The sequence below is a fragment of the Zootoca vivipara genome, chromosome Z2, assembly GCF_965207765.1.
Source record: "Zootoca vivipara chromosome Z2, rZooViv2.hap1.1, whole genome shotgun sequence".
Taxonomy (NCBI): domain Eukaryota; kingdom Metazoa; phylum Chordata; class Lepidosauria; order Squamata; family Lacertidae; genus Zootoca; species Zootoca vivipara.
In genome coordinates this window covers 32,022,107-32,037,851 of record NC_142585.1, presented here as the reverse complement: position 1 = coordinate 32,037,851, position 15,745 = coordinate 32,022,107, and the positions used below count along the sequence as shown (strand labels likewise).

Genomic DNA, 15,745 nt, shown 5'->3' with positions numbered 1-15,745 from the left:
TCAGTAGGTTGTTTCCATAATAAAAAGTGTAGAAGGTATTTGTATTTTAGACTATTATATGGGCTCAAGTCCAGTGATAACAGAGCTGGTGATATGGGAAACACTTTCCTAAAAAGGGTAGACTGACAGAGCCCTGCCAGGCATGGAAAGAGCAGCTTTCCTCTCCACAGAGAGGCACTGACACTTCCAGCACTGTTGTCTGCCTCCTTGCCCTAGTCATCCTACCACTCACATTGGGAACTGTGACTCTAACCACTACATCACCACTACCTCTCTCCAGCATAGAAGAGAGACATTAGTGCTTATTTAGACTACACATCTAATGCATTTCTGTGTTTTTCAATGCAAGTTGTTCAAATACCTTTTAGGTAGCAAGCGACCACTAAGCTTAATAAATAATAATAAATGTCATGCGAAGAATTGGCTTTTGTGTCCCGTCCCCCAAAAGATGCTGCTGAAGGCTGTTGCTAAATATGGAGCACAGGACTGGTACAAGATTCGGATGGAGGTGCCCGGCAGGAATGATATCCAGTGCCGAGACAGGTCAGTGTGTCCCCCTCACATGAAAGATGGAGCAAACTTGTTTCTGCTGCCCCAGAGGGTAGGGTTCAAACTGACAGATTGACTGAGTTGAGGTGCAGTGGCCTGAGGACAGAAGGAGTGTAACACTCTGTAACATCTTTTTCTCTCCCCCCCCCCCACAATTGCTGCAGGTATTTGCATGCCCTGCACTGTGAGATCAAGAAGGGCAAATGGAGTGAGGAGGAGGAAGTGAAGCTCATTGAGCTGACTGAGAAATATGGCGTGGGTAAGGCGGCTCTTCCTTGCAGGGAGTTGGACTAGATGACCCTTAGGTGTACCTTCCAGCGCCACAATTCTATGATTCTATTACCTTGGAAAGTGGCAGACTCTTTTTCCTTGGAGAATTTTAAAACTTGGGGCACAGAAATTGTAGTTCCTGGGATTTCATGGCTAGTGTGCAATCTGAATAACAGTAACAATAGTTGTGCTGCACTATTGTCATTCTACATGTCTCCTCAGCCTCCTTCATTGGTGGTTTTTAAGCATAGGTTGGATGGCCATCTGTCAAGGATGCTTTAGTTGTGATTCTTGCATTGCAGGGGGTTGGACTAGAGGACCCTTGGGAACAATTCCAACTCTACACTTCTAAGATTCTAAGATATAGCAGGTGCTGGGATCCTTTAGCCCTCTGGATGTTGCTTGGCCACAACTTCCATCAGTCCTTGCAAGCATGGCCTATGACCAGGGAGGAAGAGAGGAGTTGTAGTTCAGCAACGCCAACAACTTCCCAGTGCAGGTGGTTTATGGTGGGTGAAAAGGCTGAACTGCTTCTTCTTCTTCCTATAGGTCACTGGGCAAAGGTAGCATCTGAGTTGCCCCATCGCTCAGGGACTCAGTGCCTCAGCAAGTGGAAAGTTTTGCTGGGCTATCGGGTAAGTTCAACTTCTAGAGTCCTTTTGGGATTTGGAAGTGCTGCCATAAATATAAGAACATATAAGCAGAGCCATCTGCTTAAGGCCAATGGCAGTCATCCAGCCCAGCATCCAGTCCTCACAGGGGCCAGCCAGATGCCCCAATGGGAAACCCCCAAGCAGAACCTGAGTGAAATAGCAACTCTCTGACTGTTGTTCCCCATTGTCCAGCATTCAGAGGTACAGTGTCCCTGAGCATGAAGGTTCTGCGGTCATGACAGACCACCTTAAGAAGAGCTTGGCTGCTGAATAAGGCCATAGGGGGCCCATTATAGCCCATCATCCTGTCTTGAAGGTGGCCACCCAAATATCCCAATGGAAGCCCACAAGCAGGACCTGAGCACAGCAGCAGTGCTCTCACCACATGGGATTCCCAGGAACTGTTATTCAGAGGCATTTACTCCTCTAACAAGGGAGGTAGAACTTTCTCTGCAGTTTTCAAGGATAGCCCCAAAAGAGTGCATTTCAGCAGTTCGTTCACCCACATCCCTAGGTTACCAAGGCAGGGTGGGGAAAGGGTGCAGTCAGCTTGGAGGAAACTGCCTTATTCTGATGGTGCCTTTGGACCATCTAGCTCAGTATTGTTGACACTGAGTGGCAGCAGGGGCTCCCCAGGGTTCCAGTCATAGAGATCCTTCTGGGACCTTTTGCATGCAAAGCAGATACTGTAATTTTTTTTAAAAAAATTATTTATTCCCCATCCATCTGGCTGGATTTTTCCAGCAACTCTGGACGGCTTACCGCACATAAAATGTTCTACCACTGAGCTTTAGCCATTCCCTGAAAAAATAAAATGTGGTATTCAGAAGCATTACTCCCTCTGACCATGGAGGCAGAGCATAGCCATAGTAGCTAGTGGCACTGAGAGCCTTTTCTTCTATGAATTTCTCCAATCCTCCTTTGAAGTTGTCTATGTTGGGGGCCATCATTGTCTCCTGTTGGAGTTTAGTTAACTGTGCTCTGTATGAGGGACTCAACTCTACTCCATGAATTTATTTAAAGCTATGTGTGCCATGTGTGCTCCATGGCCAATTAAGAAAGACAATCGCCCAATAAGATCAAAACAGTCACAGATGATTGCATGTTTATTCAAAATCAGATTGAACCCATCTTGTTGAATTATTCCTGCAAAATTGATGAATTTGATCCAGGGGCGCCAGGTTTTAAAGTCTGGTACCCATTATTTCCACCTCCAGCGCCCCCCTTGCACCTCCTTGCCTCTTAGCTCCCCCCATGGTATCTCACTGCCCCTTGTGGAAACTGTCGCTCTAACACTATGCCACCAACGCCACTTGAAATGTGAACTGGCTATTGCAGCTGTCCTTGCGATTAATCTGAGGTTGCTCTTTTTTCTGTCTCTTGTTTCCAGAAGAGGAGGCGGAAGCCGAAGCAGGAGGGCTCCTCCCACCGAAAGCCTCGGCAGCCCAGCCTCTACTTGTCCAGCAGTGAAGATTCTGACCTAGAGCTGGACCTGGAGGAGGAAGAGGAGGAGAGCGTGAAGGAGGAGGCAGCCAGGACCCGCAAGGCCATGGCTGGTGCGCACTGGGAGGTGCCCAGCATTGACCTCTGGGTACCTACCAGGAAGGGCATATCATCAGAGAACCTGGCCTCTGTCACGCTGCTGTCCAAGGGCTTCAACGTACACCAGAAGCGCAGGATGTCCCCCAGGGTCCTGATGGCAGGGGAGAAGGAAGAGCAGCCCCAGGAGTCAGGGGCTTCTCCCCCTGCCACTGCTCCTCCCAGTGTTTTGCCCCCTGCCCTGATTGGAGCGAAGGAGAGCTTGGTGGAGGAAGGCAGCAAGGTACGTGGGGAAGGGGCCCTGGCTCAGAGGCAGAGCATCTGCCCCATGTTTCTGTTTCTTCAGAACCAGGATCTTACTTTAGTTTTAGGGGAAGGGTTGTATCTGGCAAGTGTCTGCTTTGCGTGTAGGTTCAGTCCCCAATGGTAGGGCTGGGGGAGATCCCTGCCTGAAGCCCTGGAGAGCAATTGCTGCTAGTCAGTGTCGAAAAAAACTGAGCTAGGTGGACATATTCTGTCTGACTCAGTTCAAGGCAGACTCCTATATTTCAGCCCATCCTTCAGAACCTTGAGGATTGTTATAGTCTTTATGCTGAGGGGAAGGGCTGCACTTCAGTGCTTAGAGAATGTTCCCTGTCTGTAACCCTGGAGAGCCACTGCTAATCAGTGTAGAGAGAGTGCTGAGCTAGAGAGACTAAAGCATTTGACTCCATAGAAAGCATCTTCATATGCTCCTCAGAGCCACAAGGATTAGAAACTTACTTCATGTTAAAGGGAAACAACCAGCTTTGTATGTACATGAAGCAAAGTTCCTTCTGCTATCTCTTCAGGGCTGCATCTGTTCATTGCTCAAGAAAAGGCAGAGGGAGAAACTTCTTTCCAGTACCTCGTCCTGTATGGAATCAAACCCAGACCTGTAAATGAGCTGGCTTCCCCTACTGTGGCAAATCCCAATGACCTTTCAGCTATCAGGCAGGGAAAAGCTTTCTGCAGCTGGTCCATTTCTCCATTTCTTCCAGGCCCACAAGTGGTCTACGATCAGTTTTTGTGCTCATGTTATTATTTTCCTACAGGGAGGAGGGGATCTTGTCCCACTCACTCCACTAGGTAGGAATTTGCAAATTCTGAGCTGCACTTACCCTGTAGTGGGAAGGTGCCCCCCCCCAGTTGCCATATTGCCTTGCTCCCAATGCAGGTTGGGTGACAGACCTCTGCTGTCACTCAGTTTTTCCTGAGGAAATTTTTCTTCATGGAGAGTCATTCTTTATCAATACTAGGAAATCAGTGAAGTGACTTGTAATAGAAAAGTGGCACAGAATTCTGCTTTCACCAAGAGTTCTGCTATTGGATTTGGCAGATTGCAGTGGCTTAGAGGGTGCATTGCTAAGTGTTATGAGTGTCATAAAGGAATTCCATATCTATAAAAGGTGCCTGGAGGTTCTAGTCCTCATTAAAATATCAAATTATGTATTATTATTTTCTCTGTTATAACTGTATTCCAGAGCGAATGATACCAAGTATCCTGTGTAAGATTTTGGGCTATTTTCTGCTGAGTTGTAATGACATTTTGAGCTACCAACATCATATATAAGACCAATTCTTTTGAAAATATAAAGAGTTTCTTTCTAGGACTTTCTTTCCCTTAAATGAAAATAGATTGGGATCTGTGTTTGGCTGATGGGCGTTTCTCCTCCCTGTTTTGTTTGCAGAATCCCAAGAGGATGAAGGACTCCTGGAGGGTGTCTTTGGCTTATGTGAAATATGTGTTGAGGAGAAACAGCTACGAGTTGCAGCGGAGAAACGTAGGTCTCCCTCCCATGGTTCAGATGCTCCTCCTGGCTCCCTTAGGTTTAGGAGAATGAACTTCCCTTGAGAGACAGTGTAGTAAAGTGGTTAGAGTGTCAGACTAGAACCTGAGGGACCAGGGTTCAAATCCCCCCATTCAGCCATGAAGCTCACAAGGTGACCTTGCGTTACAGTCATTGCCTTTCAGCTTAACCTACCTCTCAGGGTTGTTGTTGGGATTAAAAGAGGACTAGGACCTGGGAGAGACCTGGGTTCAAATTCCACTCTGCTGTGACACTGACTGGCTCACAGTCACTGCCTTTCAGCCTAATCTACCTCACAGAGTTGTTGTGGAGGAGTGGGACAGAACAATGTGTGCTACTTTGAGCTCCCTGGGGGAAAAGTTGGGATATAAAACACAGTAGATTAGATAGATAGATCCCCACACTTTTCTTGCCAATATGCCTGATGATATTTAGAGGCATTCAGTTCAGATTGGCTGTTGGGCTTCAGAGTTAAGTCGGCATGATGGGGCAGTGGGCTTCGTACCTTCCCCCATGTGAGTGTGGTGTTTTTATAAATATGTTCAAATGGCTTTTAGCAAGGCCTGCTTAGTTGGATGAGTTTGTTTCATTTCCATTTCCACCAAGATACCCTTTTGCTTTCAAGGCGGGTTTCAACAGTTTTAAACATACAGCCATACCTAGACATCCAAACACTTCGACTTCCAGAGGTTTCGACTTCTGAAGTCAACAACCCCGGAAGTTTTTTCGCGCGCCCGGCGTGCTTCGACATCCGAAAACCTCGACTTACGAAGACGGCCGCGGAACGGATCGTCTTCGTAAGTCGAGGTACCACTGTACTGTATTCCAGAGTTTATTTATTAAATTTATAACCTGCTGTTTCTCCCTAAGAAGCTCAGGATGACATACATGGTTCTGCCTCCTTCTTTTCTTTTCCTTTTAATATTTACAATTAAAGCAGCTTAAAGAAAACACCTCATTGGGCAAGCAGCAGCAAGAGGAACACCCACCAGGCTGGTACAATAAATTTAGAAGACTGAACATACTTTTGTCCATGTTTTTCCTTATTGGCATATGTAATCATACCAGATCTCTCTCTGCAAATTTATCCTTTTTACTCGGTGAACTGGAAGTGCGTAGTTTGTTGATCAGCTTTTATAGTAAAGCCCCTTCCCAAACTTTTGAATGCCAAAAAGTGTTGGCTCCTTTCAGGTCTCTCTAGAAATGAGCCACTGTGGCCCTAGTGGACCCGAGTATCCTTCGGGCAGAGGACAGGATTTACTCCTCTCTATCTCTTTCCACAGCAGGAAATCAACAGGAAGAAGCGTTTTGCCCTCACATTCCAAACACATCTTGCAAAATCCTTGGCACCAGCCAGCAGAGACGGAGGCCAGCCCCAGAAGGGACAGAAGGATGGGATGTGGAAGACCACCCTTTTCCGGCGGCTGATGGTGGCTGTGATTCCCTGGGCTGGGAGCCTGGTCCAGGACTGGGCCCAGCGCCTCAAGACAGAAGCTGCTCGTAGGTCTAAAGGTCTGACCACCAGTAACTTCTGAGCAGATTCTTCTTCTTCTTCTTCTTCTTCTTCTTCTTCTTCTTCTTCTTCTTCTTCTTCTTCTTCTTCTTCTTCTTCTTCTTCTTCTTCTTCTTCCTCCTCCTCCTCCTCCTCCTCCTCCTCCTCCTCCTCCTCCTCTTCTTCTTCTTCTTCTTCTTCTTCTTCTTCTTCTTCTTCTTCTTCTTCTTCTTCTTCTTCTTCTTCTTCTACTGAAGAGAGTGTGTGTGTGCACAAGTGAATGATGGATACATGATGGTTAAGCCCTTTCTTGGGAAAGCATAACTTCACGCACATAGCAAAACATTTCAGATCAAGGGGACAGAGTGACTCCCTTATAATTTGGGTGTTGTTGCTTTTAGAGAAAAGGTATATATACAATGCAACATCACTTATAAAGTGATGCATGGCATGGAGAAAGTGGAGAGAGAAAAGTTATTCACCCTTTCACAGTGCTAGCTCTGAGACATCCAATGAAGCTGAATGTTTGAAGATTGAGGATAGATAAAGGCCTTGTTCATGCAGTGCAGAGTTAAACTCTGGAGTTTACTCCCAGAACAGGCAACCTGGATGGATTTAAAGGAGGACTGGACAGATTCATGGACGAGAGGGCTTTCAATGGCTACTAGCCAGGGTGGCTGTTCTTTGCCTCCACTGACAGAACAGTGGGACTTTGAATAATGAGTTGCTTGAAGCCACAGGAGGGGGGAGGGCTTCCCATAAGTGGGTGTGGGTGACCATTGTGAGAACAACAGTCTGGACTAGATGGGTCACTGGCCAGGTGCAGCAAGCTTTTATGGTCTTAATTTTTTTTATCCCTACGGACATAATCAGTTTGAGCAATGAGAAGCATGGCACTAAGAGAGGAGGAGAATATACAAGTGCTTTTTCTTTTCTTTTTGGCTCAAGGTTCTGGTCCTGTTGGTAGACTCTCACTTTTTTCTTTCTTTCCAGTGGAATTAATCTCCAAGCAGCTGCAGGCTGCCTGCCTCACAAGCACACCCCTCTTCACCCTCTTCATCCAGGTGAGTGTGTGTGTGGGGAGTTCTGTGGGAATGCTGTGTGTATCACCAGTGTTAGTTTAGTGGAGAGTCTGGCAATCAGCTGAGGCTCCTTTACGTGTTTTCTAGACATCTTCAGAGGAAAGACCACTATGGAATGACAGGGCACAGTTAGAATAATAGAATTGTAGAGTTGGCCTGAGGGCCATCTAGTTTAACCCCCTGCATTGCAGTAATCCTGCCCAACACAACCCTGGGTGGGCTTGAATTTACCAGCCTTCTGGTTTAACATGAAGATGCACTGACCCATTGCACCACAAGATGTGGTCATTTCTACCAACTTGGATGGTGCTCAGCCTTAGTCTATTTGCCTCTCAGCGGCTACTAGCCACAATGACAATGAATTACCTCCACTGTTGGAGGGAGTAAATCCTTCTGAATTCCACTTTATGGGAATCGCAAGTGGGGAGCATTGCTGTTGTCCTTGGGTCCTGCTTGGGGGCTTCCCTTTGAGGTGTCTGGGTGACCCCTGATTCAGGTAGGTAGCTGTGTTGGTCTGACATGGTCGAAATATATATATAAAATTGTCCAGTAGCACCTTAGAGACCAACTAAGTTTGTCATTGGTATGAGCTTTCGTGCATGCACACTTCTTCAGATACACTGAAACAGAAGTCACCAGACCCTTATATATAGTGAGAGGGTGGGGTGGGGTTTTTCTCAGAAGGGTAGCAGGAGATGGGTGATTGACTCAATGGGTATTGGATTCATGTCTCATTACATATGCTAATCATCTGCATACTATCCCTTGCTTTTTGTCCTCAACAGGTTTACCATACCCATTGAGTCAATCACCCATTTCCTACTACCCTTCTGAGAAGAAGTATGCATGCACACGAAAGCTTATACCCAGAACAAACTTAGTTGGTCTCTAAAGTGCTACTGGACATTTATATACTGTACAGTATATATATATATATGTATATGTATATATATATATATATATATATGTATATATATATATATATATATATATATATATATATATATATATAGGGTGGCCCCTGTGAGGATAGGATGCTGGACTAGATGGTGCTGATCCAGCAGCCATGCGCTGACTGTCCAGAGGCAGTCTATTTGGATTCCTACGTTTTTAGGAAGGTTCTGGACCAGATAGATCACCCTTGGCCTAATCTCACAGCCAGACTCTTCTTAGGTTTTATATATACCGACTCCAGTGTGCAAGGCAGGTCATGTCTCTGAATGTCAGCTGCTGGGAATGACAGGTGGGGAGAATTGCTGCTGTTGTGCTCAGTTCCTGCTTGTGGGTTTCTTCCCATTGAGGAATCTGGTTGGCCACTCTGAGAACAGGTTGCTGGACTAGATGGGTCCCTTTGGTGGCAGGGCTTTTACGGTACGTTCTTCCCATCACCAAGCGTGGGCTACATTGGATTATTTGCTTTCCTTTGAGCATGCCTTTTCTCTGCTTAGTCTGACTCTTGCCTTGCAGCTGCTCCAGATTGACATCGACGGCTGCATGAAAGTCATCCACAGGAGGAAGACGCGGCAGGGGGAGCTGCTGAAGTCTGCCATTAGGGAGGGAGAAAAGACAGAGCAGGTATGATTTCTATTTAATCATAAAAATATTTGTGCCATTTAAAAAATCTATCAAAGTGGTTTACAGCAAACAAACAGACATTAAACCACACAAGAAAAACCCCTTTGAAAAGTTAAAAACAGACATCACCTAACCAACGTGGAAGAATGTCTTCCTAATTGCTTGCATAAGCCTGGAGGAATAGTGAAGTTTTTAGCAGGCATTTAAAAGTTGGCACAGAAGGTGCCTTCTGAATCTCTAGTGGCAGAGAGTTGCACAGACTGGGCCAGTGGCACTCAAGGTTCACTTTGTTGTTGCTGTCAAGTAAGCCTCACCAACTCGGGGAATGACTGACAATGCTCCTGTAGATGATCTCAGAGATCAAGCTGTGATATTATATGGGTTAAGGCAATCCGTAAGGTATAAAGGACCTAAACTGATCAGAGCTTTGTAAATTAATACAAGGACCTGGTTTGATGGGATATGGGCAGCTGGTGCAGCTGTTTTAACAAGGGGGTCCCCTGTTCTCGACCAGAACTTCTCATCAGCAATCTGGCAACAGCATTCTGTACCAGCAGGAGCTTCCAAATCAAACCCAAGGGCAGCTTTATGTGATCCCTGCCACATCTCCTTATAACCCTTTTCCAAGCTCTGCTGTGTCTTCAGAGGTTGGGTGGCCATCGGTCAGGGATTCTTGAGCTGTGATTCTTGCATTGGAGGGAGTTGTGCTGGATGAATCTTTGTGGCCCCAACCCTACAGTTTTATGATTTGTAGGACGTCTGAACAACAGTGATTGTTGGAATCAGCTTGGGGGTTGTCGAGCAGGGACTGCCGCACTTTTCATGGCGGCTAATATAATGAATTCTCCAGATCAACTAGACTTTGGGTTGATTGCCTGAAGCTGTGTCATGGCTTAGATACATAGACCTGTGGGTGGTTCACCTGCTTCACATGCAGAAGCTCCCCAATGGTATTTCCAGGTAGGGCTGGGAGAGACCCTGGTCTGAAACCCTAGTTTCCAGTCAGTGTAGACAATACTGAATTGGATGGAGCAATGAATCTGACTTGGTATAAGATGGCTGCCTCCTTCCTATTTAAATCAGTACCACTACAGCTCTTTTCATCCCTGACCATTGGTCATGCTGTTTGCTGAGGATGATGGACTTCTATCCTCAGTGGCCAGCATCTGGAGTGCCCCTAGAACCATTTCAGTGGTAACTGGGCAGGAGAAATTCTTGGAAAGGAGGTAGACATGGGCCAAGGCTGCCTGCCACCCAAAGCAACTAATTGTTCCCTTCTTTTGCAGGCCCCTTCTGCGCAAGATCCAAAAGGTATTTGTCCTTTTATGTTGTTCCAAACTAGTCTCGACAGTCCAGTCAGTCTACACAATGGTGTTTTGGGTTGGGAAGAGCTGCCCACCTTCTCTTTTGCAAGCCCCTTGCTTTGGCCTGGCCTGGAGTGGTCCATTAACATGTTTCCTGCTCAGGGGAGAAGAAAGTGGCTGCCATTTTTTCCATGTGGAAAATATGGCAGTCAGAAGCACTCTTGCTGCTCTTTTGTAAATTGCATTTATATTCCACCTTTCCTCCAAAAAGCTCAAGGTGGTGTGTGCAGGGTTCTCCTCATCCCATTTAATTCTCCTCACAATAACCCTGTGAGTTAGGTTAGGCTGAGAGGCAGTGACTGTGACCCAAGGTCACACCCAGTGAACTTCATGCCCAAGTGGGAGATTTTAACTTGGGCCTCCCAGGTCCTAGACTGGCGAACAAAAACTAGAGAGTTGTTGTTGTGCTCTGGTCCTGCTTGTGGGCTTTCTGTTGAGGCATCTGGTTGCTGTCATAGTCCCATGTGGCCCACCCATGGCAGAGCTTAGTAGTGGGAGAGGCCAGCCAACTAGCCAAGTCTCGGGGATATTTGCCTGGAGGCAGAGTCCGTATGCAAGGTTCAGTCTAGTCCTAAGGTCAGGAGTATCTCAGTTCACATAGTCCAGGGGTCAAGAAAGCCGAGAGTCCAAGGTCACGAAAAGCAAGAAGCAGCAAGGTCTGCCTGGGAACAACAAATGTTTTTTCCAGTAACTGACTGAGGCTGGAAACCCTGCTTAAGAAAGCTGGAGCCTGCTGGTTCACATCAGGAACAAGAAGGCTGATCAGCAGCAGGTGGGGTCACTCTGCCTTCTGCTTCTTCAGGCTGCTGCTCAGGGGGTGAAGCCGATTCCTGGTCCGACACTTGCCCCTTTGAGAAGAGGATGCTGCCCCCTTTGGCCAAATCCAGCAGCCAGGCTCTCCATGGCTTCTTATGGAGCCTCCAGGCCCAGAGGCAGTCTACCTTGATTCCAAGGTTTTTAGGGCATTTGGCCACTGTGAGAACAGGATGCTGGATTTACATTCTTCTGTCTTTGCCCAGCCCAGCCCAGGAATGTCCAGGTGGCCGTTCAAAACCCAAGCAAGAAGCTCATCCCCCTGAAGGCCAAAGAGGGACTGGTTCCTGCTTCCTCGAAGAGGGCCCTTTCCCCGCGTTGCCCGATGTCCAAGCCCAAGACCGTCTCTGAACTGCTACGGGAGAAGAGGTTGCGGAAGGTCCCACAGCTTCTCCTGCACCCCTCGGTAATCATTCAGCAGCCAGTGGTTCCAGCCGGTGCCCAGGTAGCAAGCCAGCTGCCGTACACCAGGGGGTCACCATTGACAGCGCTCCCTCCAGTGCACTCAGTCCCATCGCTGGGAAGTCAAGTGAAATCTCCGGAAACAGGGAGGGGAGAGGATCCCCCTGGGAATGGCGGTCAAGACAGTGGGGAGACTGCAACCGGCACAAGCACTGCCGCGCCTTTGGCGCACCCAGCACCGACAGGGCAAGCTACCCATTTGCCCACCTCTCTGAATCCTGCTGCTATCCAGGGGGCTCTGTGCCTGCCTCCTGTTGTTTTGCAGCAGAGCCCAGCCAACACAGTGCCCGTAGCACTGGCGTCACCAGGAGTGGTCTCCCAGCCTGGGGCCAGCGCAGTCCCTGGGCAGCAGGTCCTCCCCATCACCTGGGTCTTGACCACGCAGGGCCTTGTCCCCATGACCATTGTCGGCATTCCCAACCAGGGAAACCAACTGCCACCCACAAAAGAACCACCCAAAAACCTGGACCAAGCGGCCGAGGCATCTTCTGCTCTCATGGTTCCAAATGCTGCAGGCATGGCTCCAGTGGCCTTTGTGCCACAGAAGCCACACTCGGTGGCCACTTGTGGCAACCCACAGAACCACAATGGGTTTCAGCAGAGTGGCCTGTCGCCTCCTCTCCTGCCTGCCACCTCATGCTCCACGGCACCCCCTTTGCCTGACGTTTCATTGGAGAATGCCCAGCCCTGCCCTGTTCATGTGAAGCCGGCACCCCTCCAGAACCAGGTCTCCAGAGACAGCTCCCACCCTGCCACCCTGGGAATTGTCCAGGACCCAGTAGTTCAACCCCACCCTGCCCCGCTGCAAAAGGACAAGATCACCCCTGACTACAGCTTCATCTCTCTCGAAGAAGCGGCGGTGACGAAGGAGTGGGCCAAAGGAGGGTCAGCAATGCTACAGCCTAGCCTGCCTTACATGCCTGCTTTCCTGTGTAGCTTGAAAGCCCTTTCCATGCTGCTGCTGAACAAAGGGGCCCTGGAGCACAGTGTGGTTTCTCTCGTGGCCTCCAGAGAGGAGGGTGAGGGGCCTGGCCAGCCAGATCGCAACACCCAGCTTCGGGCAATGGTGCAGCAGGGCCTACAGGACAACCCTGCCTACCAGCTCCTGAGAAGCCGCTTCCTGGCCGCCTTCACCTTCCCAGCTGCCCTTGCAGCACTGGCTCCTTCCAGGGTGACGACAACCCTATCAGGCAGAAAGTGGGGCAAAAGCAGCCAGGAGGAAGACTCGTGTGCGTCACTGTCACTGTCTGAGGAAGAGGAGGAAGAAGGTGGTGAGACTGGGGCAGGATCCTGTGGAGCAGCAGCGGGTGAGCCCTGGGAGGCTGTGGAGGAGAAGGAGGTAAACCTATTTATTTTAAACAATTTATCCTTGAGGTGGGGGGTTGGACTACATGACCCATGGGTCCCTTTCAACCCTACAGTTTTAGGATTCTAGGTTTCCAAAGTGGGTAGCACTATCTCCTGGGAGGTAGTGGGATTACTTTGAGGTGGGAGATGCTAAAAGGAAAAGAGGTGGTGGTGGGAGGGTGCTGGAGGTGGTGATTTAAGACTCCTGCTAAGTGATTTTAAATCAGGAATTTGGAAATTAGTGTCATTTCATCAAGCGCATCCACCACAATAAGAATTTTAATAGAATTCTATTATTATCTTATGCATCTCTCTCTCTTTCTCTCTTGCAGGAGGCAGGGATAGGCAGTGTAGAGTTGGACCAGCTCAGTTCCCCTGGGATTCGGAGAAGCTCCCGGCTACAGAAAAAGCAACGGCAGCGGTGAGAGGAATCAGCTCAGCAGCCCCTTGGATCAAGGTACCCTCTCTTTTTGGCTGAGTTTTTTTCACTTCCACCCAGAAAGCATGAACTTACAAAAGAGTGAAGCCAGCACACAGGAACATATTTGTCGTTTATCTAGCTCTGTGTGGTCTGTACTGACAGGCAGCTCTGACGATTCAGGGTTTCATGCCTAGGGGTCTTTCTCCCCCATTCCTGTCTGGAAACACTACTGGTGGGGTTGAGCCTAGGACCTTCTGCATGCAAAGCAGGTGCTCTAACCCAGTGGTTCCTGCCTTCTGCTTTCCATCAACTCATCTCCAGAGCCTCCTACCTTATAAAAAGCATTATTTGGAATAATGGTTTGCACAACCCACTAAGGAAGATAACGTTACACAATTAAAATCAAGCTTGGGTGGCCATTTGTCGGGGGTGTTTAGCTGCAATTCCTGCATTGCAGGGGTTGGACTAGTGACCTTGGTCCCTTCTGACTCTACAATTACATGATTCAAAACAGTCACAATTAACTGTACATTTATTCAGAATCAGACCTTCAGCAAAACTGATGAACTTGATCCAGTGATACCAGCTTTTCAAGTCTGAGAGTCACTTAGGAGTCTTAGATAGCACATTTAGGAACGACTTCACTGTTCAGTAAATTCTTAAAGCTGGATGAAGTTTCCCATTGCCTGGTTTAAAGTCACTTAGCAGGAGTCTTAAATTATCAGCTCTGGTGCCCTCTGCCCTCCCCTTGCCTCTTAGCAGCACCCCGCTCTCCAGGGGGGTGTTATTGCCCACTTTGGGTACCACTGCTCCAACCACTGAGCTACGTCCCTTCCCAGTGTTTCTCCATCAGTAACAAGTGCTTTGACCCTTCCCATCAACCTACCTTCTAGCGTAATTCCAAGTGTGAATCTTTGTCTCTGCTTTTTGTCTAGACATCTTCAACACCTCAGAGAGAGAGACGGAGAGGGTGGTCCACCTTGGCCCTACCACTAGCAATACTTCAGCACACCAGTTTGGAACTCTCTTGGTTTACACAGAGACTCCCATAAATACAAATAATTTTGTGTCTGTGGTCCTCTGTGTGGGAGAGAATGAGCTGTCCTATATATTTCCCTTATCCAACTGATTAATGCAGTTTTCATTCACTGTGGGAGAGCAGCCCCCTTTGTTTTGGGTAGCTACAGATGTATTAGCCATAAACCCTATCGGCATAAGATTTCTTGATGGCTGTGGTGGGGGTTTAAATAGTTCTCTATTGTTATGCCCTTTAAAAACACCAGACCAGAAGATCTTGCATTGCAGTTAATTGGTTTTGTATATTTGTACTGTTGTACATGTTTAATTGATTTTGTTGTTTTCCTGTAAACTGCTTTGAGGTGTTTTTGTTTTTGTTTTTACAATCAAGCAATAAATTCTATGAACTAAAAATAAATCTATATATAATGTAAACTGGGCATGTGTGTTCCTCTCCAATGTTCAACACAACCGCTGGATCGATTGCGTTAAAATTTTAACACAAAGTCAAATGTGACTGGAATAGCAAGCTCAGACCGTTTTCAAAGACAAATGTCACACCTGGGCAACGTAAAACCCCCAGAACCTCAAAAACACACAACTCACCCTAAAGTGCATGCTGGGAAATAGAATCAGGAGACCTTCCACAACAGCAGCCTCTAGTGCCACCCTATACTGGTACTGCAGGTAGGAAACCTGCCCACTCCACAACAGCTCGGTTCACCTTTGCAGACTAGGCCGAGTAGAGGTTTGAAGACTAGGCCGAATAGAGATGGGGGCTCCCCTGGGTGGGGGGTGGGGGGAGGAGGGGCGGGAAAGGTCATGGGTCGGGACAGGGTGGGGCCGATCACAGGGATGAGTGGGGGAGGAGTCTGAAGGGGGACCCATTTAGCAGACTAATCCACAGTGGGGCCAACAGGGGAATCTGAAGGGGGACTCTAGAGTGCCCATTCAGGGCCGTCTCTAGGCCCGGGTCCGGCGGCACGGGGCATCAGGCCACCAGGGGCACCGCTGCGCCCGCTGAGAGGTGCGGCGGAGGCTGCCCCAGGCGCGCCTCTCAGCTGTTCAGCGGCTTCAGGCCGCTTTCCGGAGGCGCGCGGGCCTGGGGCCGCCTCCGCCGCACGCAGGAACGTCGCAACAGGGGGCGGACAGCCAGGCTGGGCTGCGCAGGGCTCTGGCCCTCCGGGTGGCAGTCGCGCTGCACCTGCCCACCCGCTGCGCTGGGAAACGGGGCGGGGCGGGAGCGCCGGAGGGATCCGTTGCACCGCGGCGCCAGGGCGCCAGGCATGCTTAAGACGGCCCTGGGCCCATTTAACAGACTAATCCACAGCA

The 15,745-nt window shown here is 48.6% G+C and overlaps 1 protein-coding gene across 9 annotated transcripts in view; it reads left to right on the top strand.

Annotated features, from left to right (window-relative positions):
• SNAPC4 (small nuclear RNA activating complex polypeptide 4) overlaps positions 1-14,848 on the top strand; it is a 95,524-nt gene extending 80,676 nt beyond the window's left edge. For 5 of the 9 annotated variants that reach the window (XM_088664715.1, XM_088664716.1, XM_035113161.3 and 2 more), the window contains exons 13-24: positions 449-543; positions 714-808; positions 1,369-1,454; positions 2,863-3,294; positions 4,721-4,813; positions 6,124-6,352; positions 7,326-7,396; positions 8,882-8,989; positions 10,276-10,300; positions 11,373-12,967; positions 13,308-13,432; positions 14,332-14,848. In XM_088664715.1, coding sequence (XP_088520841.1) covers positions 449-543; positions 714-808; positions 1,369-1,454; positions 2,863-3,294; positions 4,721-4,813; positions 6,124-6,352; positions 7,326-7,396; positions 8,882-8,989; positions 10,276-10,300; positions 11,373-12,967; positions 13,308-13,400 — 2,922 coding nt within the window. In that variant the 3' untranslated portion in view covers positions 13,401-13,432; positions 14,332-14,848. The remainder of the gene's footprint in view (positions 1-448; positions 544-713; positions 809-1,368; positions 1,455-2,862; positions 3,295-4,720; positions 4,814-6,123; positions 6,353-7,325; positions 7,397-8,881; positions 8,990-10,275; positions 10,301-11,372; positions 12,968-13,307; positions 13,433-14,331) is intronic. The other 4 variants (XM_088664717.1, XM_035113165.3, XR_015948690.1 and 1 more) reach the window with 3 other exon arrangements.
• The last annotated feature ends 897 nt before the right edge of the window (positions 14,849-15,745 follow it).